We start from the raw sequence: 25589 nt of genomic DNA on the forward strand, positions 1-25589 counted from the left end.
TCAGTCAATGAAGATTAGAAAGGGGCTGAGCAATGAAGAAACACTGAGAAAAATCAATCCTATTTATATATTTACAAAACACTATTAACCTACCAATAATATTTTGTCAAAAGGATATTTCAGCTTTTGTCTTGGGATAAGAGTAATTTTCAAATTACTTTAATAATAATGGGATGAGGGGCGCCTGGGTGGCTCAGTTGGTTAAACCGCTGCCTTCGGCTCAGGTCATGATCCCAGGGTCCTGGGATCGAGCCCCACATCGGGCTCCCTGCTCATGCAGGAAGCCTGCTTCTCCCTCTGCCTGCCGCTCCCCCTGCTTGTGCTCTCTCCCTCTCTCTCTCTCTCGCTCTCTCTGTGTGTCAAATAAATAAAATCTTTAAAAAAAATAATAATGAGATGACTTCAAGTGAGCGATGGCCTTCATAAGTAGTAATCAGCAGCTGGAGTTCTCCCTTCTGTTCATGGCTGTGCCAAAGTTGCTATGGGTTTATTTGTTTAAAATGTATTTTGGTAAAGGCATAGAGAAGAGTAAAGTCTTGTTATTTACTTGTGTTTGCAGTTTATTTACACTGTGAAGAAGGAATTAGGAAGATGTAATGGAAGACACTGTGAAGGAAAAACAAAAATACGACAAATGAGAGAGCTGGGGAAGGACTTCAACGGAGGGTGAGAGCAGAAGAGGGAGGAATAAGAGCTGGGAGACTGGGAGGAAATTTACTGTTCGGAGGGAAGATGTACAGATTGTCACATGAAGGAAACAAACACAGAAACAGACTTAGGTTCAGTGAAATAGCTTCCACAGGACTTGTATTCAGCAACTGGATGATCTTTCTAACGAAAGCAAGATGTTTTAGAAGGAATTCTGAGTAATTGGCTAGACTAGATGGTGGCTAAGAAACTCTTTGAACCTGATTATTAGAAAAGCATAAAGTCCATGATTTCTAGTTTATTTTCCTCTGTCAATCCACATGGGCCCTTGATTCTAACTTATTAACAGCTATTTCAGAATAGGGGTTTAATATAAAGCAGACACCCACAAGCCTGTTCAGAATATAAATCTGTTTTTAATATTTATAAAGAATTTGGGACGCCTGGGTGGCTTAGTCGGTAAGCATCTGCCTTCAGCTCAGGTCATGATCCCAGGATCCTAGGATCGAGCCCCACATCTGGGCTCCCTGCTCAGCTGGGAGCCTGCTTCTCCCTCTCCCTCTGCCACTCCCCCTGCTTGTGCTGTCTTGCTCTCTCTCTCAAATAAATAAAATCTTTTTTAAAATATCTAGATTAATTCTTTATAAATATATATATTTTAAAGATTATATTTATTTGTCAGAGAGAGAGCACAAGCAGGGGGAGTGGCAGGCAGAGGGAGAGAAGCAGGCTCCCCACTGAGCAAGGAGCCCGATGCGGGACTCGATCCCAGGACCCTGAGATCATGACCTGAGCAGAGGGCAAATGCCCAACAGACTGAGCCACCCAGGTGCCCCTAATCTAGACATTTTACTACAGACCTCTTACTACCAGTTGCTCCTGTTTTCTTTCTTTCTTTCAATATACTATTGTCCAGAAACATGGCAAATCCAGTTTTGAGGAGGCAGTCATGAGATGAGCCCAAAATAGAGTGACAAAAACAGTCACCCGGCACTCCTGGTCAGGGCTGTGCAGAAGTAGCCAAGAGCAGGGATGCCCAAATGAAAATGAATAAAACTTCTTTTGGTTGATTTCCATTCTTTTGTTATCAAGATTATCAAACTGTTGAAAACTCTTCACGAGAAAATGTTCTAATACTTAAAAATAGCTCCAACTTACTGAGTATAATATACTATGTTCAAACACTGTCCTTACACTTTATGTCTGACGCTTGACTAAATGTCAGAGCACAGAATTACAGAATTTTAGAGTGGCAAAGTACATAAGAGATTTAGCTCAACTCTAATCTTACACACTGTGAGCCCGAAGCCAAGAAGGTTAAGTGATTCCCCAAGGTTTCATCATTAGCTGGTCACAACTGCTAAAGCTGGAGGAGTCACAAAGCAGAAATTTTAAGTCCTAATATGACAGAAGGGAGTGTCCTTTCTCCAAATGCAAAAAGGTAAAAACCAGGTCAGCAGACAATCATAAACACCTGTCAGGTACGGAGACTGCAAGAGCTGGTCTAACAGGCATGTCAAAAAATATAGTTCTTATAAAGTATACAACTTCAGGAAAACTTTACATATAAAGTGTTATTTCAAAATAAAAAAGATAGTGCAAATAATCTACATTTCCAGATGTAGACTGGGATGGCTCTACCACTTCAGCTATGTGATCTTAGACAAGTTTCTTATTCTCTTTCAGCCTCAGTGTTTTAAGAACCAAATGTGAAACAAATACTGTAGTGTATACTGCCTGGCATATAGAAGTACTCACACTGTCATTATTACAACAAAGCTGCTCCTCACCTCCCAATATGTGTGTGTGAACATTTGAAATGTTAAAAAAAAACAACAACCCTGCATCCTGTCAATAAGATGTAATTTTTACAAACTAAAACAAGGTTAGGACAAAATAAATTTTAATGAAGCTTGCATCTCCTATGATAGAGAACAAAGACTTCTTTTAAAAAAAGATTTTACTTATTTGAGAGAGAGCGAGCAAGAGAGCACAGGAGCAGAGGGACAGGAAGAGGGAGAAGCAGACTTTCCTGCTGAGCAGGGAGCATGACATGGGGCTCGATCCCAGGACCCCGGGGTCATGACCTGAGCCGAAAGCAGATGCCTAACGACTGAGCCCCCCAGGCGCCCCACAAAGACACTCTTTCTTGGTATGGGAGAGGGCAGATCTAGTATCCTCTTCCTCCCTCATCAATTCTCTTCCGGTTCTCAGTCTTAAGTCTGAGTTTATATTCCCCCTTCACTCTCATCTATTGCCTTTACCCAAAAGACATGTTAGGAAGGCCCAGTATAGACAGATTTTTATGTTCATTTGTCCTTACACAAAAATGAGTGTTGGTACAGTTAAAGTGATTTGAAAACTGAAGTCTGCGGGAATTTAAAATAGTGGCTGAGATTGTTTTTTTCTCGGACCACACAGAATCGAAGGCTCCAAAAACATACAAAACACAAATACAAAAACCACATAAAGCCTTTTGCCTGTTTTATTTCCAAAAAGTTTCCACCTAAAACTCTCCTATGATTTGCTGAATTGTATTAAAACTGCCTATAGTAAAATAAGCAGTAATTATTTACCCATTCTCTGACATTAAAGATAAGAATTTATTTGCTAACACTTTATAAACTAACCAGATGAAAGCATTTTCTACACAATGACAGAGAAAATCTCTTTCAGCACCCTGTCACCATGCGGCTGCATTAAGAGCCAACAGTACAATGTTACAGTTTTAGAAAGTGAAGAGGCCAATCAAGCTGAAGACAGTCTCTAGACACAGGGAGCGTTCATGAGCTGTTATCAATAACACAGGCATCTTTCTAATACATTTATGACCACAGCACTCATTCTGTCCTTTATTAACCTCAGTTTTTCAGAAAATCCCAAAGTAAGGCATTTGAATTACAGTTACACAGATGAAGAGAACTGCCATCAGTAATGCGTCAACATTTTCAAATCAGGGAAGGAATCCCAGGTAAAAAGGCACTTGGCCACTACTATGTGGCAACAAATAGCAATGGGCAGGCACTTCACAGAAGAAATTTGATTATTTTTTCTTTTTTAATGTCTAATTTTTTATTAAAATACAGGATAGTGCACAGATCATAAATATGTAACTTGATGAATTTCCTATTAAATGAACACACCCATGTAACTAGCACACAGATCAAGCAATATAATACTACCCAAGCTTGGGAAGTTCCCCTTGTGCTCTCCCCTCTCCCTCGTCACTACTCACCCCCTGGGTAACCACTACCTCCACTTCTAACAGAACCCAGAAAAATTAAAAACCCTTTACTGTTATTAAAAACCAAACCAAAAACAAACAAAACAACCAATACCAGAATATAAAATATCTTGGCAAAATATCTCTGGATTTTCACATTCTGAAGTTAGGATATGCCTGCTTTTACTGCCACTCCAGATACATTGTGAGCCAAAGTGAACAGAAAGAGGAAGTGAGCCCATTTAAGAGTCAGATACTATGCTGGCAGCAACCCGGGAGGTAGGACCCTAGCCCTGATTTTACAGATGAGGCTCACAAGGATACGTAACTTTCCTAATGTCACAAGACAACAAATAGGAGAGACAGGATTTAAAACCAGAGCAATCTATTACAAACCTCATGGTCATTTTACTACATCAAAGGTTCTTAAGTTACATTGTCAGCTACTGGGTTCCATGAAAACACCCCAGGGACTACAGAAGGAAATCAGAGTAATTCCCACCCCTGCTTCACCCAGAGCAGTACCCCTTTTATCTACCATATACACGGGGGTTCTCTATAAAATTTCAAATGAAGGATTTCACATTTTTAGAAAAAACCTATATGCCAGAGATACAGATAGTAAGTTCTAGAATCTTCTACTTCCATCATTTTGTGTTAACACTAAAATTTTATTTCTTTTCTAAAGAGGTAACAGATATACAGGCTACAAAATTCAAAAGGTCTAAAAGATAAACAGTGAAAAGTAATCACCCTCCCATGTGGCCCCCAGATACCAGATTCCCCTCCACAGTTTTCAGTTAGTTTCCTACATTTCCTACTAAAGAGAGACAAATATGTGCATGTACTCCTTTTTAAAAACTACCCAGAGGGTAAAGATATTATACACAGTGTTATGTAGCTTTTACAGACCATTTTGTTGTATACCAAAGATTTAACAGTATTTCAACAAGGTTACTACAATAAAGTTTCTTCATTTCACTATAGTTTTTCACTTGCCAAATTAATAATAAGCTGCTATTGCCTCTGAAAGGTAGCAGCTCGATAATCTCAAAAACCTTGGAAGTGGTCTCATGACATGGACTTAAGTATTTAATTGAAGCAATGTACTGAGGGTTGCTGGAGTCGGGGGGGGGGGGTGGGAGGGATGGGGTGGCTGGGTGATAGACACTGGGGAGGGTATGTGCTATGGTGAGCGCTGTGAATTGTGCAAGACTGTTGAATCACAGATCTGTACCTCTAAACAAATAATGCAATATATGTTAAGAAAAAAAAAAGAAGAAGATAGCAGGAGGGGAAGAATGAAGGGGGGTAAATCGGAGGTGGAGACGAACCATGAGAGATGATGGACTCTGAAAAACAAACTGAGGGTTCTAGAGGGGAGGGGGGTGGGAGGATGGGTTAGCCTGGTGATGGGTATTAAAGAGGGCATGTTCTGCATGGAGCACTGGGTGTTATGCACAATGAATCATGGAATACTACATCAAAAACTAATGATGTAATGTATGGTGATTAACGTAACAATGAAAAATAAAAGATAAAAAAATTGAAGCAATGTGTGGCCATAAGCCTATTGCAGAGAGTGAAAATGAAGCTATAAAAAAAATGGTATTTATTTTTCTTTGTTAGAAAGAATTCAACACTACCTAGTCACTAAGGTAGACGTGGAAATGAAAGGTTGTACTTGCCAACATCCTGTTTGAGTCTCCATATTGTCTTTCTGCCTAAAATTAAAAGAATTATTTCAAAAGAAAAAAGAGAAATATCATACTAGTAAAATACCTTTTTCCAGAAAATCAGAGAAACAAAATGCTAAATTCCTACCATAAATGATGGATTGAAAACTTTCTAAATTTTACAGATGGTAAAATAGACACACGCTCAGGGAGTTTTAGAACTTATTTCAGGTTCAAAGACACTGGTACAAATCAAAACCTTTAGTAACCTTAACCTTACACATGTATTAAATGCTCAAGCACCACCACTACAAGGTTAGCACCATGGGGCCAGAGGCCTTAGAGGTTATCTAAACAGGGGTGGGACATCCCTAAGCCGCTGAGTTGCCAGCATCTCAAGCTTCCAAGGACCATTCACTGGGTTACTGCCACCCACGAGTTACCACTGCTCCTCGGCCCTCGCCTCCAGTCAGGCATCAGGACCACCCACTGGAATCATTATTATTCTTTTTTGCCTCAGCTTTTTCTTTTCCAGGCAAAATGGTTTCTAACCTCTCCTGGCAGGTTTTATTTTTCAACTTAATCATCTTTATGGGTGATGTGGACATTCATTTCCCAGTGCTAGGCTGTATTTGTAGAGGCCTTTTGGTTAGGAAACTGGTTTAAGTCTTCACTCTTCTTTCCATTAACCAACTACTTGAAAGAGAGCAAGTCAATTTTTCTCGGAGTCTCAGGTTCCTCAACTATAATAAGAATGTTAGAGTATATGGCATAATGTCCCATATAGATGTCTGAATTATGGGGGGGGGAACGACAATAATTTTTCCTAATGTTCTCCCCTTTTAAAGGAAAAAGAAGGTAAACTGTAAGAAAATAAGATTAGGAACTTCTTGTGGATTTATTTATTTTTAAAGGTTTATTTATTTTGAGGGAGAAAAAGCGCAGTGGTGGCAGGGGGGCAGAGGGAGAGAGTCCCAAACAGACTGGGCAGGGAGGCTTAAGTGGGGCTCAACCTCACAACCCCAAGTTCACGATCTGAGTCGAAACCAAGAGTTGGTCACTTAACCAGCTGCGCCACCCAGGCTCCCCATTATGTTTTTTTTTAAAGGGAAGCAAAATATACATGCACAAAGTACCAAAAGACATGCATACCCAAAACTTCCTAAGGGACTGCCAGTGCAAGCTCTGGAGTCAGATTCCAGCCCAATTTTATAGATGACAGTTCTCTATAAGAACTGATGTTTTAAATTATTGCCTCAGGGACTATGGAATCTTAAATCATTGATGACAATCTAACCATTTTTTCTATGCTCCAGGTCATAATGCAGGGAAAGTGCCCTGATAACACTTTAGAGAACTAAAAGGATAATTCAATTAACTGGAATCAGCACTGTGGTAGAGCTTTTAGTGCTAAAGAAGTACTTTAGAGCTATTATTTACTGTAGGCATACACCAGCCAACCACCATACTAAGTGCTTTTACAAGCATTTTCCTATTTAATTCTCACAACAATTTCTATGAGAAAATAAGCTTAAGAGAGATTGGCAAGTGATGAAGCAGGAATCTCAACTAGGCCTGACTACAAAGTCCATGCTCTCAAATCACTGACATAAAACCCAATGGAAAACAATCTACCTGAACAACAAATTATTTAACACCTCTATCAACAGACTATGCTTTTGTTCATACACAAATATAAACACATACACATATATATAAATTCACACACCAGAATGTTTTTCAAGTAGCATTATTTATAAGAACAACCAAGTTAGCATTTAAGACAACTCTTGGTGTCAACTAATCCATTTTATTTAAAGCAAAACGTATACAAAAACTTAGTAATCGTTCCATTAATTAACAAAGTTATTCTTCAAATGTAATGTAGCCAAAGAGCACTTTTTATAAAGCAATTCTTATATTCATTTAAAGCCATGTTGGCTTGTTCCCAGAAAGACTGACCAACCATGTTCTCAGACATGACAAGATCTCTTACTGCTTCATGCCTTTGCATACACTGTTCTTTCTGCCCGGAATGCCTTGCCTAGCTTGGGGCAAACTCCCACTCTTCTTTCAAATCCCTGCAAGGGTATTTTCCTGTGAATTCCCCAGGCAGAGGCAGACATAAGCACTCATTCCTCTACACTGTTCACTGCTCCCCTTCTGAACCTCCATTGTGTGTGGCTGCTGGTAAAGTAGTCTCCAATTATGTGTTTATGTATCTCTCTTCCCTCAAGTCTGACAGTTGCTCAAGGACAGAAACCATACGTTTTCTTCTTTCTTCCTTCTTTTCTTTTTTTAGAGAGAGAGACAGAGAGTGTGAGAGCAAGCAGCCGGGGTGGGGGGAGTGGTGGGGGGGGCGGTGGCAGAGGGAGAAGGAAAGAGAGAATCTTAAGCAGGCTCCATGCCCAGCAGGGAGCCTGACTCAGGGCTCTATCCCAGGACCCTGAGATCATGACCTGAGCTGAAATCAAGAGTCAGACGTTTAACTGACTGAGCCACCCAGGTGCCCCTGTGCATTTTCATCTATATATTTACCAGTCTCTAATGCAGAATCCAGCACAACATAGTTGGGGTTCATTACTTAATATAAACCAACAAATTACAAACATTTAAAACCTTTCCAGAGACCAGTAATATGTATTACTCTACTTTAACCTCTAGTCTACCCTGTAACTTTAGTTTTCAGAGAGCCAGGATAAGAACTGTTTTCTGAAAATCTCCATTAGACAACTAGACAATGTACAAAACACTGGGGTGGGTAATGTGAGGACTAAAAAATCAGGGGCCCCATCTCACTGGGAATCTACAATAAAGGACAGACATGTTTTTAATTGTTTCAACATAACTGTTCTGTAGGAACAATAACAGAAATAAGTGCTCTGGAAACTACAAAGTAGAAAGGCTAATAACAGTGAAGCAGGCTGGAGAAGGGACTGACTGAATGTTCAAGCTGGGTTTTAACAAATGGGTGGAAAGGTACATTATCAGTCAGAGAAACAGCATGAGCAAAAAGGTTCAGAAGTGTAAGATAAATGCACAGTATAGGTTTAAAAACTTCTTACTACTACAGATACAAGCATTCTGAAAGAAAATGTCATGGGAAGTCTGATCACAAGAATTGAAAAGCTTCAAAGAATTACAAATGCATTGCATAATATTCCTCCTGTCTCTTCTCCTAGCTAAAAAGTTCTGTATTCTCGGGGGCACCACCAATAGTTGCTATCAGTCTATTAGATTAATTCACTCACTGACAAAGCGAAATCTCAATCATTAAAAGATAATTCTATTTTATACACTAACCACTAAATAGCTTGATTTTTTTCATTTATTCTAAAATATATATATTGTCACATAGAGGGATACACACACACACACACACACACACACACACACTAACACTAATAATAGCAGCTGACATCTACTCAGCCACATACTCAAGAGGTGCTTTCATATGTATTTGCTTATTTAATCCTTAAAATGACCTTATGCGATAGGCACAATTATTAGCCTCATTTTATCAATGAGGAAACTCAGCCACAGAAAGATGAAATAACTTGTTCAAAGTGACAAAGTGGCAAAGCCAGATTCAGATCTCACAGGCTGGCTCTAGTGTCTGGGCTCTTCACCAATATCTTCGTACACACACACACACTTTTGTGTTAATTTAAATAATAGTGTACAAATAATTTTGTGCATGGAAAACCCACAAATTTTCTGTAACACCGATTAAAAAAATTTTTAATGTGTTAAAATACACTTAACATAAAAATTACCATCTTAACCATTTCTAAGTGCACAGTTCAGTAGTGTTAAGTATTAAGTACATTTACGATGTTATGCAACCAATCTGCAGAACTCTTTTTAATGCCTGGAAATTATTCTATTTAGTTCACGTAGTATAATTATATTTTAATTCCATTTCTTTTGATTATCAAAGATGAATGTGTGCTTTTTCCTATTTCTTCTTGTGTGAAATGCTCATGTTGATAATTAAGCTTATAAACTTGAAGCATTTATTAACATTTAACAATATTCTTTTCAAACACATTAGTTCTGATCTTGATTATTTTTGTTTTGTTAGCGTATACAATTTGTAGAAATTGGGGTTTTGAACAATGTATATACACTTTAAATATTAATCTAATTAAAGTCTGCTTAAAGCAGGGTACAATTTTATATAGAAAAAATCCATGTCAATTAAAAGTCTTATCAGATTTAAACACTGGGTAAGACTAAACTTAAATGTTGAAGACTGAAGGAGGCATGGGTAATCAAACTAAAGACACAAGGAAATGATTACTATAAAAACTGAGGTAATGAGTACTTTTAAGGGGAGGGAGAAGGTCATAATTAGATGCCCACATGAAGGGGGCTGCTGGGGTAGTTGTCAAAGTTTGACTTTTTTTTAAATCTGGATGGTGTTATTAGGGTGTTAGCCTTACAGTAATTAAGCTACATATTTCTTTTGTGAGGATTTCTATCTCTGTACCATAAAAAGTAAAAAAAAATGGTTTAGGTTAATTTCATTTAGTAAGAAAATATTAAATTTTCCTCTAGTAAAGAGAATACACAAATGGCCAAACATTACACTGTTACAAAATCAAGACAATCATTAAAAAATATAAAGTAATATAATTTCCAAAGAGTTTTAATAATGTTCTAAAAATATGTATTCTATGATAACATAAAGTAATTTTTACAAATAAGACAAAAACGAGGGAAGATATTTGGATCAATGAATTAAGAGAATATATACATGACAGTAAATGATTTTTATGAGGACCAATAAACAGTGAATTCATGTACAACCTTAAAATTAAGACTAAGTCTCTTTAGAGCAATTACATTTAATAAACACAAAGACGCAGTATAACTTTTGACAAATCAAAGACAAAATAAAACTATTTATAAAACACATTATGCACAACAAACATGACAAAGAGAGCCTGAGAGGTTGGGGGAAAGTACTAACCAGTTACTGCCAGCAGCTGTGAAACTCTCACCTCCATTTCCTCCCGATGAGACCTGTCTCTGTCTTCAAATTCACGCGTCCTTCTCCGGGCCTCTTCAAAGGCCTGCTGTGCTAATGCATCCTCCTGCTGTTGGAATACATGAAAAGGATATTTTAATTGTGATTTAGAATAAAAACTTACAATTTGACAGTGTTTGTTTCTTGGAGGAAATGAAGAGCGGAGTAATTCTAACAACTGAAAATGCTCTTCTCTTTCCTTACCTCATCCTAGTCACCAAAATAAAATCCTGTACAAGTCAATATTTAAACCACAGAGGTATATACTTCTATAATTTGGGTGTAAGACCAAATTATAGACCAAATAGGCCCCAGAGGGCCAGACCCTCTAATTAGGACAAGAAAGCCAGAAATATAAAAGAGAATATTAACAGAATTGATTATACAAATGTGAGAAACTGCTGAACAACAGGAAGTAAATAAAAGTCCAAGGGATATTATCAAGAAAAAACATTTGTAACATGTAACAAATCTACCTAACCCTTTCCCAATTAATAAAGATCTGCACATGAAGAAAATCCAGATACCTCAAACTCACTGTGTCTGAGGGACAACCGATTTAAACTATCTCCTTTATTCCCCTTTAGTTTCCATTCATGGCACCACTCACTCATTTCTGCCAGAAGTCTGAGCCACCTTTGACTCTTCATTCTCCCGTCTCTGCAGAGCCTATCAACCACCAAGTCCTAGCCATCTGACCTCCTAAATATTTTTGGAAATTTAAAGTCTCTTTTTATTTCCTACAGTTTCTTAGTTCAGGCTTCTAAGATCTCTTACTAAAATTACTGCAAAGATCTCCTACACGGCCTCTCCCTGCTTCCATTCTGTCATCCCCGATTTACCAGAGCCATCAGAGCATGCCTGAGGCACAATCTGACCACAATACCCCCAACTTAAAAAAGCTCCCTCATTGTCTACAGCACAGGATGCTCAACCTTTGCAGTCACACACTTTTCAATACTAGGATTTTTCGATGGTACACTTCCAGAAACTAAAAGATAAAAATATCCAAAAAGTCACCAATATTCAACTTCCTAGCTTCACCGCAGCAAGGGGTGACCAGTAACTCAGTTCTAACCAGACAGAAGCATAAGTCACCTAATGGGGCTTCTAAGAAGTCATTTAAGAGACATGTCAGCTTTTCTCCTTCCTATGAGCTGATGCAATGCCCAGAGATACAGCAGCCATTGTGCAAACATAATAATGTGGATGCAATCCCACACTGAGCATAGCACAGCAGAAGATGAGAAGACCCAGGACCCCTGTAATATAATTAAGTGCTATACCTACCTGGACTATGCCTATACTGCTTGGTGTCGTATTCTGTGTGATGCATGTTTTATTTGTCACTATTAGTACGGCTGTTTAATACTTAAAATTTTCACTGACAAGATGTCTATAACTTAAAACTGAAAGGTGTAGGGGCGCCTGGGTGGCTCAGCCAGTTAAGTGGCTGCCTTCGGCTCAGGTCATGATCCCAGGGTCCTTAGAACCCTGCATTGGGCTCCCTGCTCTGCGGGGGCCTGCTTCTCCCTCTACCTCTGCTGCTGCTCTCCCTGCTTGTGCTCTGCCAAATAAATAAATAAAATATTAAAAAAATTTTGAAAGGTGTAATTAGATTTCTGGATTTCTATCCTTTGATGCATTTACCAGCTTTATGACCGAGGGAAGGGCATTTCATTTCTCTAAGCTTCAGTAAACTCAAATGTAAAATGGGCATAGTAGTAATACCTACTTTATAAGACTGCTGTAAAGATTAAGTAACATATAAAACATGCTTAAGCATATTAACGGACAGCATTCAGTAAGTGCTACCTATTATTTTACAAGCATTTACAGATATATCAAATTTACACATCTAACTAAATATCATTACACGTTCCTACGGTATCCTTAGAATATACCATATAAGCTTGAGGTACCTGCACAAGAACACTGTTCCCAACTCCCAAGGGCTTTCTGTTGTTTAGTTAGCTACCAACTGGGGCACATATACTGCTAACAGATTACTCCTGTCCTGTACATTCATTCACTTTTTCATTCATTCTACAAATGCTTGAGTCTTTATTATGTCCAAGTCACTGTGCTAAGGTGCCATGGATTCAATGTGAGGGAACAACGGTGCTTCTCCTCACAGTCTGGTCTAGTGGGGCGGGTAGACGATGAACAAATAATTACAAAAAAATCAATATATGTCAGCTGTGATTCAGTATCATAGAGGAATATTACATGGTGAAATAAGAGCATATAACATGAAATGTGATCTAATTCCCTAAGGAAGTTATTAGCCACTAATGTGTATTCTAGCAATGGTCACAGATTTTTATTTCATTAAAAGGAAAAAGTATTATTACTAATAATTGTAGTAAAATAAGCCAAGAGAGATTTGGTAGCTCTCCGCTTTCTAACTCCAGCTTCTGTCTTGGTCCTTTCTAGCAAGATGTGAAATGTATGTGAACAGTTTGCACTTTAATCTGAAAGACGATTGGCAATGACCAGCGTTATCCTTAACTAACACCTACCCCCTTCAAGGGCAGCATAAAGGGCAACTCCTGATAAAACGATACACTCACCCATAAAGTATGCTCAAGATGGCTAGGGACAACTAATTCTATCCAGTCTCAGATAGCAGTGGGAGCAGCTGTAAACACTCTCGTCCCTGCCAGCTACTTGTTATACTGTGGTCTTAACCACGATCTGCACAAAGGAGTCAGGTGGGGTCATCATAAAATGTGGGTGTAGTGAAACCCATGTGGCAAATAAAGACTTTGCAGTCCTGTCATGGAGCATATATAGAATATTCTGACCATTCTTGCTGCAGTGATTTTGTCTTTATTATATTGCCTAAATCTACAACTATATTTATTTTATGGTTTGGTAATACCTTTCTGCAGCAATGAATTTAAAAACTGGAAATGCCTGTTTTATGAAAAATTAAGAATTAAATTCATTTCCAAGAAAGTTGATGATGGAACACGTAATTTGCACAAAATAACGACATTTACTATTCTCTGTGAGGACCAGAATGGTATCACTGATCACATGAAAACCAAAAGAAATAAACTGCTGAAGAAGCATCAACATATACTTCAAAGGCGACAATTTAACATGAGCAGCTGCAACCGGTACATTTAATATCACTCTGCAAAACACAACTTCATTTAAATCAAGTGATTTAATTCACTGACAAATGACAAGTGATTCAATTCATATTATCATACACATATAAAAAGCAAAGCTGTTTATATGCTGATTTCATTAACAAAAACCTTGCAAACAGCTAAGGGACATCAGTTTTACCTCAGTGTCATCAGGGATGTCAAATAGAAAATCTGTGAATTCAAATAATGGTTTAATTTTTCTAACTTGATCATAGAACCAAAATTAAACTTTTAAAAAGTCATTACATTAAAAGTGAAACTTTTCTTTTTTAAGATTTTATTTTTAGGTAATCTCTACACCAAACATGGGGCCCTAACTCACAACCCCGAGATCAAGAGTCAGGTGTTCCAATGACTGAGCCAGCCAGGCCCCTGAAACATCTTTTTTTGTGACTGCCAAAGCAAATTAATTTAAAAAGTACAACAGTGAAGATAAAATTATTCCCTTATATTGATAATACAAATGCTGGTGGAGCACACACTGTATAAAAATTAACATTCCCAGGGCGCCTGACTGGCTTAGTCAGTTAAGTGTCTGACTCTTGATTTCAGCTCAGGTCATGACCACAGGGTTGTGAGATCCAGCCCCAAGTCAGGCTCCATGCCCAGCATGGAGCTTCCTTCTGATTCTCTCTCCCTCTGCCCTTCCCTGCTCACCTGTGCTCTCTTAAAAAGAAGAAAAAAAGAAAAAAAAAGTAACATTCTCAGTGAATTTTTAAAGACAATGAAACAGAAGGGCGCCTGGGTAGCTCAGTCAGTTGAGCCTCTGGCTCTTGGTTTTGGCTTGGGTCATGATCTCCCAGTTGTGCGCCTGGAATCGAGCCTGGGCTCCGTGCTCAGCAAGGAGTCGGCTTGGGATTCTCTTTCTCTCCCTCTGCCCCTTTCCCCACCCTCAAGCACAGCGGCAATCTCTCAAATAAATAAATAAAATCTTTAAAAACCTATGAAATAGAAATTTATGAGGAACAAGATGTGACACATGTAATTCATAACTGTATTCAAAGATAGTTTGCCAATCATTTAGAAGTTATAGTTGCATAAATTAGAAATCTATTTATGTATCTACAAAGTAACAGAACTATAAAATGTGACAAAGCTGATGCTGAATATAAAAAATTCATCAGGACAGTACACCCATACCTTGGATTTTAGAAAACTGAGCCTTTGAAGTACTACTCTGAAATCAATATAGGTCCTACAATGGCACTGACCTTTCTATGGTAAATGAGTCCTCAGTTACACCTTGTTCAAAATTAGTTGGAAATCTCTGATTAAAGTATCCAATGGCGAAGTGCCAAAAATCTTTAAGCTTTTAGAGTTACAATTATTGAAAGCCAAAAGCATAAAGACATTGAATTTTATCCTTACAAATTACAGAAAATAAATTGAATGATGAAAATATAATCAGCAAACATGAGTTAATTACTTCTACAATTACATTCAGAATTATATTCATTTGTGGCAAACTTGTAAAACATTTTATTATTGTAGTATATTATATATACAAAAGTGTACACTTATATTAAGGCTTTCCTGTCCAGTATGGTAGCAACTAGCCACATGTGACTACTGAACACTTGAAATGTGGCTAGTCTGTGGATGCCTGGGTGTCTCAGTAGGTTGAGTGTCCGACTCTTGGTTTTGGCTCAGGTCATGATCTAGGGTCACGAGATCGAGTCCCACATTGGCATCCTCACTCAGCAGGGGTTCTGCTCGATGACTCTCTCCCTCTGCCCCTCCCTGTTTGCTCTCTCTCTCTCAAACAAATAAATCTTAAAAAAAAGAAAAAAGAAAATTGTGGCTAGTCGGAGTCTGTAAATGAAATTTACTGGATTTCAGGTACTTGTTACAAAGAAAAAAATGTGAAACATCTCAGTAAATGTTTATATTCATTTTATGTTCAAGTATGATATTTTGGATATACTGGGTTAAACAAAATATAATATAAAAATTAAATAACTGCTTTTTATTTTTTTAATGTGGCTTCTAGAAAAACTTGTATTATGTGGTTCATACCTGAATTCTACTGGGCAGCACTGTCCTAAACTGAACCTTCCATGTAACTAGAATCCATAGGAAGAAACAGAACACTAACAGCATCTCACAAGTATCCTTCTGCCCCATTCCAGTACCTAGCCTCCTCTCAGGGATAAGCCATTATCCTTATTTCTAAAAGCACTTGATTAGTTTTGCCCATTTCTTTACTTTCAGATGAATGGATTCATACAGCATGTACTTTTTGGATACAATCAATATATTTTTGAAACCCATCCATACTGGTGTGCAAGCTGTAGTTTTTTATTATCACTGTATTTCTTTGTGTGAGTGAGCAATTTATTCATCCTACTGTTAATTGGCAATTGAGCAGTTTGCAGTTTCTGGCTATAAAGCTGCTACAAATGCCCAGTACATTTCTCTTGATGAATATATGTATTCAATCCCTTTGTATACCATGACTTAGACTAGAACAGCTGGATCACAGGTATATGTCATTTGCAGTTTTAGTATGTATTGTCAATTTTCCAAATGTGTCAATTTTACATAACCACCACACAAACTACTGTTCCATACCCTTGTCAACGTTTGGTGAAAAGTACTCTGAACAAAGGCAAAAGCACAATGCAGGTGAAAATACATCAACTGAAATACTTACAAACTTCAGTTAAAATGGAATTGTAACCATACTGTTTATCTCTTACCTTACCAGGTACCAGGTACCTCAGTGTCTGTTAGTGAATACCATCCTCATATAGCAGAGAAAGAGAATGAGCAAGCTCTCTTGTGTATCTCTTATCAGGACACTAATCCTACCATATCAGGGCCCCACTCTTAGGACTTCATTTAACCTTAACTAACCTCCCTCCAAGTACAGTCACACTGGGGGTTGAGGCTCTAACATATGAATTTGGGGGAACACAAATATTCAGTCCGTAACAGATTTAAGCAGTGGGGTTAGGATTCACAATTATATGACAACAAAGCCCCTATTCCTAACTTCTACATATCTTACAGATGATTCTGGGATAGGGAAGGTTATACAGAAGTACTCATTGCTGATTGAATGTTTGGAGTCCCCTGCTTTAAAATTTTTACACTATGTAAGACCTATTATTATATTAGTTTATTATCACAACAGATGGTACTAACTTTGTAGTGATAAAGCTCAATTTATAGACTGGAGAAACAAGACCTGGAAAAATCTAAGTATGGAAGATACTGTGGGTTAAACTTAAAACTTTTATCTATCATTTTAATAAACTATTTCAGTTTTAGAAATCAATTAAGTCTGAAATTTTACCTTATATAAATTTAATCTGCTGTATCACTTCTCACAGAAACAGCCTTCTAAATTGAGGATTATTTACTATTTTTCTGAAAGAGTTGGTAACTCCTTATCTTTGTGGAAATCAAGGTAGCAGGGATTCTTTCTTAAGAATTTTAATTTTGTTGCTTATTTATTTACTTATTTTAAAGTAATCTCTATACCCAACATGGGGCTTGAGCTCACAACCCTGAGATCAACAGTCACATGCTCTACCAACTGAGCCAGCCAGGCACCCCAAGAATTTTAATTTTTTACTAGGAAAGTTTTGGGTTTTGATTTTGATAAGAAAATTCTCATGTTTCCATATGTGGAGAGCATAGAAGAGACAACAGAAAGAAACAACAAAAAAAGTTTTATTCTTGTCATTATTTTAACTTTATTGAGAGGATGAATATAAAACAATCAAAAGAAATCAACACCTACTAACAAACAGATATTCTTACATGTTCTTTTTAGCATTTTGAAAGTCATTATCATCCCACTACCTTCTGGCTTCCATAATTTCAAAAGACAAATCAGCTGTTAATCTTACTGTGGCTCTCTTGCATGTGTTGAGTCCTTTTTATTGCTGCTTTCGAGATTGTTTTTTAAAATCTGACTGTGATGCATCTAGGTGTGGATTTGTTTTTATCCTACTTCAAGTTCACTGAACTTCCTGGATATGGAGAGGAATATTTTCAATCAATTTGGAAGTTTTCATCAGTTATTATTTCTTAAAATAAACTTTCTGCCTCTCTCTTCTCCTTCTGGAACTTCCATTACCTACACATGTTGGTATGCATGCTGGTGTTCCATAGTCTCTACGACTGCTTTGTTTTTCTTTCTGGTCTTCAGACTGGATAATTTCTATTAATCTATGTTCAAATTCACTAACTTCTTTCTTCTGCCAGCTCAAATCTGCTGTTAAGTGATCTCTATTGATATTCTCCATTTGATAAGTCATTCTCATTTTAATTTTCCTTTAATTATTTAAAGGAAGAATTTTCCTTTAACTCTTTGAACATACTGATAAATAACTGCTTTTAAGCCTTTGTCACTAAGAACAAATAATTGGGCTCCCTCAAAGGTAGTTTCTTTTTTTTTTTTTTTAAGATTTTATTTATTTGACAGAGAGAGTGTGCACAAGCAGGGGAAGTGGCAGTCAGAGGGAGAGGGAGAAGCAGGCTTCCCGCTGAGCAGGGAGCCCAATGCAGGATTCAAAGGACCCTGGAATCATGACCTGAGCCAAAGGCAGCCACTTAACCAACTAAGCCACCCAGGCCGCCAAAAGTGGAACATTTTTAAATAATATGCTGTAGCAACTCTGAATTCTGACTCCAGTCTCCACTGTGTTGTTGCTATTTTTATCTGTCCGTTTAGTGACTTACCTAGACTTTTTTTTTTTAACCTGGACTAATTCTGTAGAATTTGTTTCCCCAGTAATGTGCAGCCTCTGGTGTCGCTGCTTAGTTTTGTTTTCTTTTTAGGCCTAGCTTTCTAGGCCTATGCCCTGGGTCAGCATAACTTAGTGGTCAGCCAATGACTGTTCAGGGGTTTTGCTTAAACACCTTGAGCCAGAAGGCTTGTCTTTTGTCATTGGATCTGTGTGCAGCTTGAATACTTTCAAAGTGCAGGGAGTTTATCACTCTACCCTGTGTACACTAGTAGCTTGCAAGAGCCCACTTTGTTTTCCCCTGAGCAGGTGCAGCCTCACACATGCACAGTCTTCTGGACCATGAGAAGTATTTGTGATTTTAACAGGGCCCACTTTAGCAGCCTGTTTCCCTAGATCTCTGCAAATTTCTGGCTAGTCTGCCATTTTGTTGCTTCCCACAACATTTGCCTTCCTGGAGGGTTTGCCAGAATCCTCTATGGTTTTTGATAACATCCCTGGGCAAGGATTTTTTCAAATGTTGCCCTAAATAAAGTCAGCTCCTTCTGACAGGATGGTAGAGCTGCCAGTCTTCATGGCTTGTCCTGCCTGCCTAAACTGAGAGGCCACAGAACTAAGGGAAGAGATGGAAGTGCTCCCTACTGACTAAAATGCCACAGACTGTCAGGTTCTTACTGAAATTCAACCTCTCAATGTATGGCCTTCGGTTAATTTCCAGAGACTTAAAAAAAATTTTTTTTAAACAATTTTGTCCAGTTTAATCGCTGCTTTTCGGGGAGAGGATTTGTCAAATTCCTCACCGAGCCACTCCAGAAATGTTACATTTTACTTTGAACTGTTTCTCCCTCCTGATAATGTTCTAAAGATCAAGAAAAAATATTAAAAAGAACCACTGAGTGGACTCTGAAGTGCCCCACTGAGCAGACAGGAATAATCCAATGAAATTTAGAACCACTGAAAGAAAAATTTTCCCCAAACCAGGACCAGAATGGGTCTCAACATCTATCTTCAGAATTCCTCAATACTACTTGAACATAAGACTTTTTATACTTACTCTTAAAGATGGGATAAAATAGATGCACAGATGAAGGCAAGATTAGAGGTACAGAAAGAGACCATGTCGGTAGAGCCTGATGTCACCCTACCTGGGCTCGCTCCTCATCAAACTCCAGGCAGCCCATACCATCCAGTCTCTGGAGGTCAATCCAGCCTTTCCAAATAACACAGACTCCATTCAGAATCATAGGAGCCTTCAAATACACCTAAGACACAGAAAAAAAGGATGAAAACCAATGATAAGCCATCACACACATAAGAAATGAAGAACAAGCTTACTGAGGAAACCTGTGGTTTTCCTAGGGGAAAAAAAAAAGATGAATACAATTATAGAATTAAGAATTGTAGGGGCAGGGGCTCCTGGGTGGCTCAGATGGTTAAGCGTCTGCCTTCGGCTCAGGTCATGATCCCAGGGTCCTGGGATTGAGTCCCGCATCGGGCTCCCTGCTAGGCGGGGAGCCTATTTCTCCCTCTGCCTCTGCCTCTCTCTCTGACTCTCATGAATAAATAAATAAAACTTAAAAAAAAAAAGAATTGTAGGGGCATGTGGGTGGCTCAGTCAGTTGAGCGTCCAACTCTTGGTTTCTGCGCAGGTAATGATCTCAGGGTTGTGGGCGTGAGCAGTGCGTTGGGCTCCAGGCTCAGCAGACAGTCAGCTTGGGATTCTCTCTCTACCCCTCTGCCCCTCCTCCCTCACTCGCTCACACACATTCTCTCTCTAAAATAAATAAAGAAATCTTAAAAAAAAATTGTAGGAAAGTATATCAACCATAGCCTCTAACCAAATTCTGTAAGTTAAGTTAATCTGGTTTACCAGGACTTTATTTCTAATCACCATTCTTTCAAATTGGTTTTATTTATTTATTTTTTAAGATCTTATTTATTTGAGAGACAGAATGAGTGAGAAGAGAGACAGAGCACAAGCTCAGGGAGAGGCAGGGTGACAGGCAGACTCCCTCCTGGGCAGGGAGCTTGACATGGGGCTTGATCCCAGGACTCTGGGATCATGACCTGAGCTGAAAGCAGACACTTAACTGACTGAACCACCCAGGTGCCCCTCAAATTAGTTTTAAAAAAAAAGTTATGCCGATTTTATAAAAACTATAGTAAAATGATACTTGCAGTAGATATCATTGTTCTTCCAGCTGAAGCTAGGACAATCAAGTACTCTGCCTTGATTTTTGAACCTTGCGCAAAAAGACAGAAAGATGGAAAACTGGAATTCACCAGCCCCTAAAGACAGTACACACAGTTTCCCTCTATTTGGATACCCAGAGCTACCCAGGGTTAGGCTCTTCATACTTACCTTGAGTTTTATAAGCTACCTCATAGCTTCCTGTAAAGTAATGCTGCCTTTTTTTTTTTTTAACTTCAGTTGGCCAGAGTTGATTTCTACTGCTTTTTAACCAGAGAAACTTAACTGATATAACATTTATTTATTCACCATTATTTGTCAAGTAAATATAAATAATTCTGGAGCAAAATCACTTTAGGTATGATTTGTAAATTCAGACCAGTTTCATTTTCAATCACTAAATTCCCGTAGTACCTGAAAGTATAACTGTTCTCAAGAGCCATTAAGGATCCATCAAGGAAGGAAAGGTGCACATGCTATCACCTTAAGGTGAAAATTTATTGTAAGAAATGTAAAAAATTTATTATAATTCTCCCCCCGTCCCAATACTGCACTATCCTAATAGTAACTTTAGAAAAAAAAAAAAGTCTTCTCTACCTCATTTAACATGGATTTCAGGATAAAAATCAGCATAGATTTTTTTCATTTAATGCCTTAATAAGATTTTTTAAATGCAGAGAAAGCAGGACTTCCATGACTCTTCAAAATATCAAATATATCTTTATAAATAAGGTTCTTCATTTGTACCAAATATATTTTATTTGGATAATCCAAGTGCTTCTGTGAGCTAAAATTAGCATTATTTATTACCTGTAATTATATAAAATTAAGACAGTCTTCATTTTGAGGAAAAAGCTGGAAGCATTACCTTTTTCTTTTCAATTCATCAGCTCCTTCAACAATCTTGGGACATTCTTGTTTTTAGAGAGGTTTAATAAGAATAATTGACTGTCAATAATTACCAATATGCTCAAAAATCACAACTGAGACACTTGTAAAATAAAACCTACAGGATTCATGCCATCTTAGTACACATTTTTGTCATTCCCCTCTACTACTAAACATAACCTCTTTTCCTGGTAAAAGGCTCCACACTGAACTAATTTCTATTTATAATGGGGAAAAAGCCCAAAACATAAGGTTCCATTTCTCCTCCCATTTGGACCAAGGGAAATAGTCTACAGTTATAGCTGAAACCGTTTAACCACACATTTCCTTCTGTTCTGATAAGTGCTCATTCTCTTCCACATTTAAAACTTGAATTTAAAACTCCACTAATGTGTACCTCGTCAAACAAGTGACTATGACGATATCATTTTTGACACCTCACAAAACCTAAAAACAATACCCCTCCTCGCTGCCTATCCATATAACTCCACTTAACACATCTTCTAATCAAGATCTCCACCTACTCTTTCTAGCAGGGGTAGGGTGCCACACAGTGAGGAGTGTAACATTTCACCTACCAAGTACTTCATTATTTTAAATTCTCACACTAATCATGAAGAGAATTCTTTGATTCTACCTTCATGATCAGATTCTATGTTTTTCATCAGTGATTTTTATCATTTAGAATCAATGATTCCATAATCTAGTTTATTCACATTAGTTCTATAATCAAAAATATTTTCCTAATAAAATTACTGAATTTTTTAAAAGCCCATTCATTACTTCTTTAAAGTTCTCTCATGACAAAGAAAACCACTGATTTTTTGAAGATTTTACTTATTTGACAGAGAGAGAGAGAGAGAGAGGGAGAGAGAGAAAACGCACAAGCAGGGGGAGCGGCAGGCAGAGGGAGAGAGAGAAGCAGGCTCTCCGCTAAGCAGGGAGCCCAATGTGGGGCTCTCTCCCAGGACCCTGGAATCATGACCTGAGCCAAAGGCAGACGCTTAACTGACTGAGCTACCCAGGCGTTCCAACTACTTACCTGTTTTGGGAAACTCCTAAATGGATTCAGAAAATGACTACAGTTCTTAGTCAAGGCTAGTGCCTGTAATCATAATGTAAAATAGTATTTAGATGATCCTGGTGATTTATTTAGATGTTCACATTCAAATAAATAGTTTTATGTGTAGATCTTCAAATGTTTGGCATTTTCATACATTCATGAATACCTAACCTCAAAGTATGAAGAAAATAAAATTGTCTCTTAACAGTTTGGCATTTTGTAATGTAATTTAATAATGTCATTTAAACACTAAGATAACTTTCACTTAAAATAATTATTTCCAACAGTGAAAAGAAAATGTATTATTAGAATGTGACCTTGGGATTAAACCCATTGTCCTTGAACAATTAAATATTTTCTACAAAATATATTCTATAAAGCCTTTAAAAAAACAGATTCAGCTAATCACACACAAAATAAGCAAAAAGCCTGCTTATGTTTCCAAAAGTAAAGTATCAGAGAATGTGAGACTTCACAGAAAGTTAAAAGTGAATACAGCCCCACATTCTGTGTTCTTGTGGAAATAAGGTAAAAGTTAGTATTACATAATTTTTATTCACATCAAGCTCTATTTATCAGTAAGTGCGATGTTATAGTCAATCCAAATTATACATAGTATCGCCTTATTTTCACATTCTGGAGCTTTAAGTACATCATCACAGCAGCAGAGCTTCAGCAAGAACATGCATGTACTGTCAACTGTGGCATTATCCACACACTGGGATACTATTCAGCTATAAAAAGGAATAAAGTACTGATACATGCTATAATGGATGAATCTTGAAAACATCATGCTAAGTGAAAAGAAACCAGAAAAAGGCCACATATTACAGGATTCCATTTATTTGTAATGTCCAGAACAGGCAAATACAGAGAGAAAAAGAAAGGACAGTAGTGATTGCCAAGGACTGAGGGCATGGGGGGAATGAGTGATTGCTAATGGTACAGGATTTCTTTCTGGGGTGATGAAAATGTTTTGGAATTCGAAGAGTACTAATGGTTGTACAGCTCTGTGAATATACTAAAAATCCCTGAACTGTACACTCTAAAAGCATGAATTTTAGGGTATATGAATTTTATCTCAATAAAGCTATTACAAAAATATCTATAATAACTTTTTTGTTACAAAGGTGATATCTGTAAGATATAGAAATGGATTTCTTTTTTTTTTTTTATAGAAATGGATTTCTGAGTAGGCAGTTGCATATGGGATTCTAGCACTCTGAGAAGATATGGCCTGATGATACAAATCTGGCAGCCATCAATCATACAGTGGTATTTAAATCGAAGAGAGAGGAAGAGATTCCCCACACAATAAGTAGGAGAAAGGAAGGGGGCCCAGGAAGAACTCTGAGGAAATCCAACGTTTATATGCTGGGTAGAAGAAAAGAACCCAGCAAAGCCGGCCTGCTATGAACAGTCAGTGAGGAGAGAGAAAAACATTTAAGGAACCTAGTGGCTAAAGATTAAGTTATAGGCCCCCAAGTAAAAACTTCCCCTTTGTTGGATGCATCAGATATCTAAGTATTATGTTACAGGATCTCAGGTCGCTCATAACTTTTAGCAATGTTTTTATTTAAGGTAGGAGTTCTTAGTCTGTGGAGTTCAAAGAACATATGGGAGTTTGGATTTATGGCTAAGTTTCAAAAAGACTAGAAACATCTTGAAATTCTATGTAAAAATGTATGTGTTTGTTTGAGTCCATGTGTATTTTTCTACAGAAGTTCATTACTTTCATCAGATTCTCAAAAGGGTGTGTACAAAGCAAAAAGGATTCAATCATGGCAGTAAAAACTTCGTTCTTCCTCTTCCCTCATAGGCACCAAGATCTTTGTAGCACAGAGCCTGTGAGATGATAAATACCTTGCATTTAGTAAATGGACCCAACTTCCTAAATAGGTAAAAATTAGTTAACCTGTGTTTTGAAACGTAAATGTCAGAGAAAGGGTATGAGAGAACCCAGCCCTCTCATTTATCAACTTACACAAAACAGTTCTATCTCTGATATCTTGAGTCTGGAGTCTACTTATTCTGAGAATATCTAAATTTGGAATAAGAAGTGGCAACCTCAATTGTCCTTTCTTCTACAATACTATATATTTATAGACGTTTAGTGTTTCCAGTTCCTAGGTAGCTGTGCTGGGAATAGAAATTGAGGATACAACCGAAAGCAGAAAGAGCTATCTTTTCTGAGCAGTTCTAAAGAAAATAATTTCAAGGTAATTAAAACAAAAAAACAGTAGATTTGCAAACAACACTCCCATGCACAGGAGTGCTAAGCCATAAAATCAATATAGACAGCAACTGTCTAAAGCTATTAACAAAAACAGAAACAGTACTTCACCGTCAAAAACCCATTTCTATTGGAAAGACTATTTCACTTCTCTGTAATGAATTTCTAGAGCTTAAACACTTGTGACTCTAATCTAGAAATTAAGTTATTAGAGAAAACAGTAATAGAGAATAACCAGCCTCTTAGGTCCTCAGTAAATATTTGAATAATGATTAACCAAAGACCAGAAATAGAGCTGGAATTTAGAAATGGTTTCTTGTAGCTTCTCTCTAATTTCAATTTAAAAAGATCCACCTACCCAACAAACGTTTACTACCTATCATTTTGTGTAGGGTATTATCATCCAAGGCAGTGGGACTATACCAGGAATTTTAAAAAGGTGTACATCCTACCACCCAAAAAAGATTCCCACATCAGTTAACAGTCTTTAATGAGGAAGAGCTGAATACATAAAAAAAGAACTGTAAGAATTAAAATCGAATTCACTCCTTACATTTAAGTAGGACTCACTTAACTCTGAAGGTTAATGGAATGTACAAATGATAGTAAAATTGTAAGAAGTCTGAATCCATCAGCTTTCCAACCTTCTTTTAAAGACTACAGTTCTAACAAACTTGCATATAAATATGACTGAAGATTATCTACCTGAAAAATCCAAAATACTCAACTGAAAAACTAACTGAATTAATGAATTCAAGAAAGTGGCTGGTTATAAAA

At 37.5% G+C, this 25589-nt stretch overlaps 1 protein-coding gene and 1 non-coding gene across 2 annotated transcripts in view; both read right to left on the bottom strand.

Annotated features, from left to right (window-relative positions):
* CBFB (core-binding factor subunit beta) overlaps positions 1-25589 on the bottom strand; it is a 56149-nt gene that overhangs the window by 4894 nt on the left and 25666 nt on the right. Inside the window, 2 exon segments of the mRNA XM_027618791.2 lie at positions 10554-10649; positions 19583-19699. Of these exon segments, the coding sequence (XP_027474592.1) occupies positions 10554-10649; positions 19583-19699 (213 nt within the window).
* Positions 17224-17296, bottom strand: TRNAN-GUU. The gene has a single exon. It is a non-coding gene; the product is annotated as a tRNA-Asn (tRNA).

This window comes from Zalophus californianus, chromosome 17, assembly GCF_009762305.2.
Source record: "Zalophus californianus isolate mZalCal1 chromosome 17, mZalCal1.pri.v2, whole genome shotgun sequence".
In the NCBI taxonomy this organism is placed as follows: Eukaryota; Metazoa; Chordata; class Mammalia; order Carnivora; family Otariidae; genus Zalophus; species Zalophus californianus.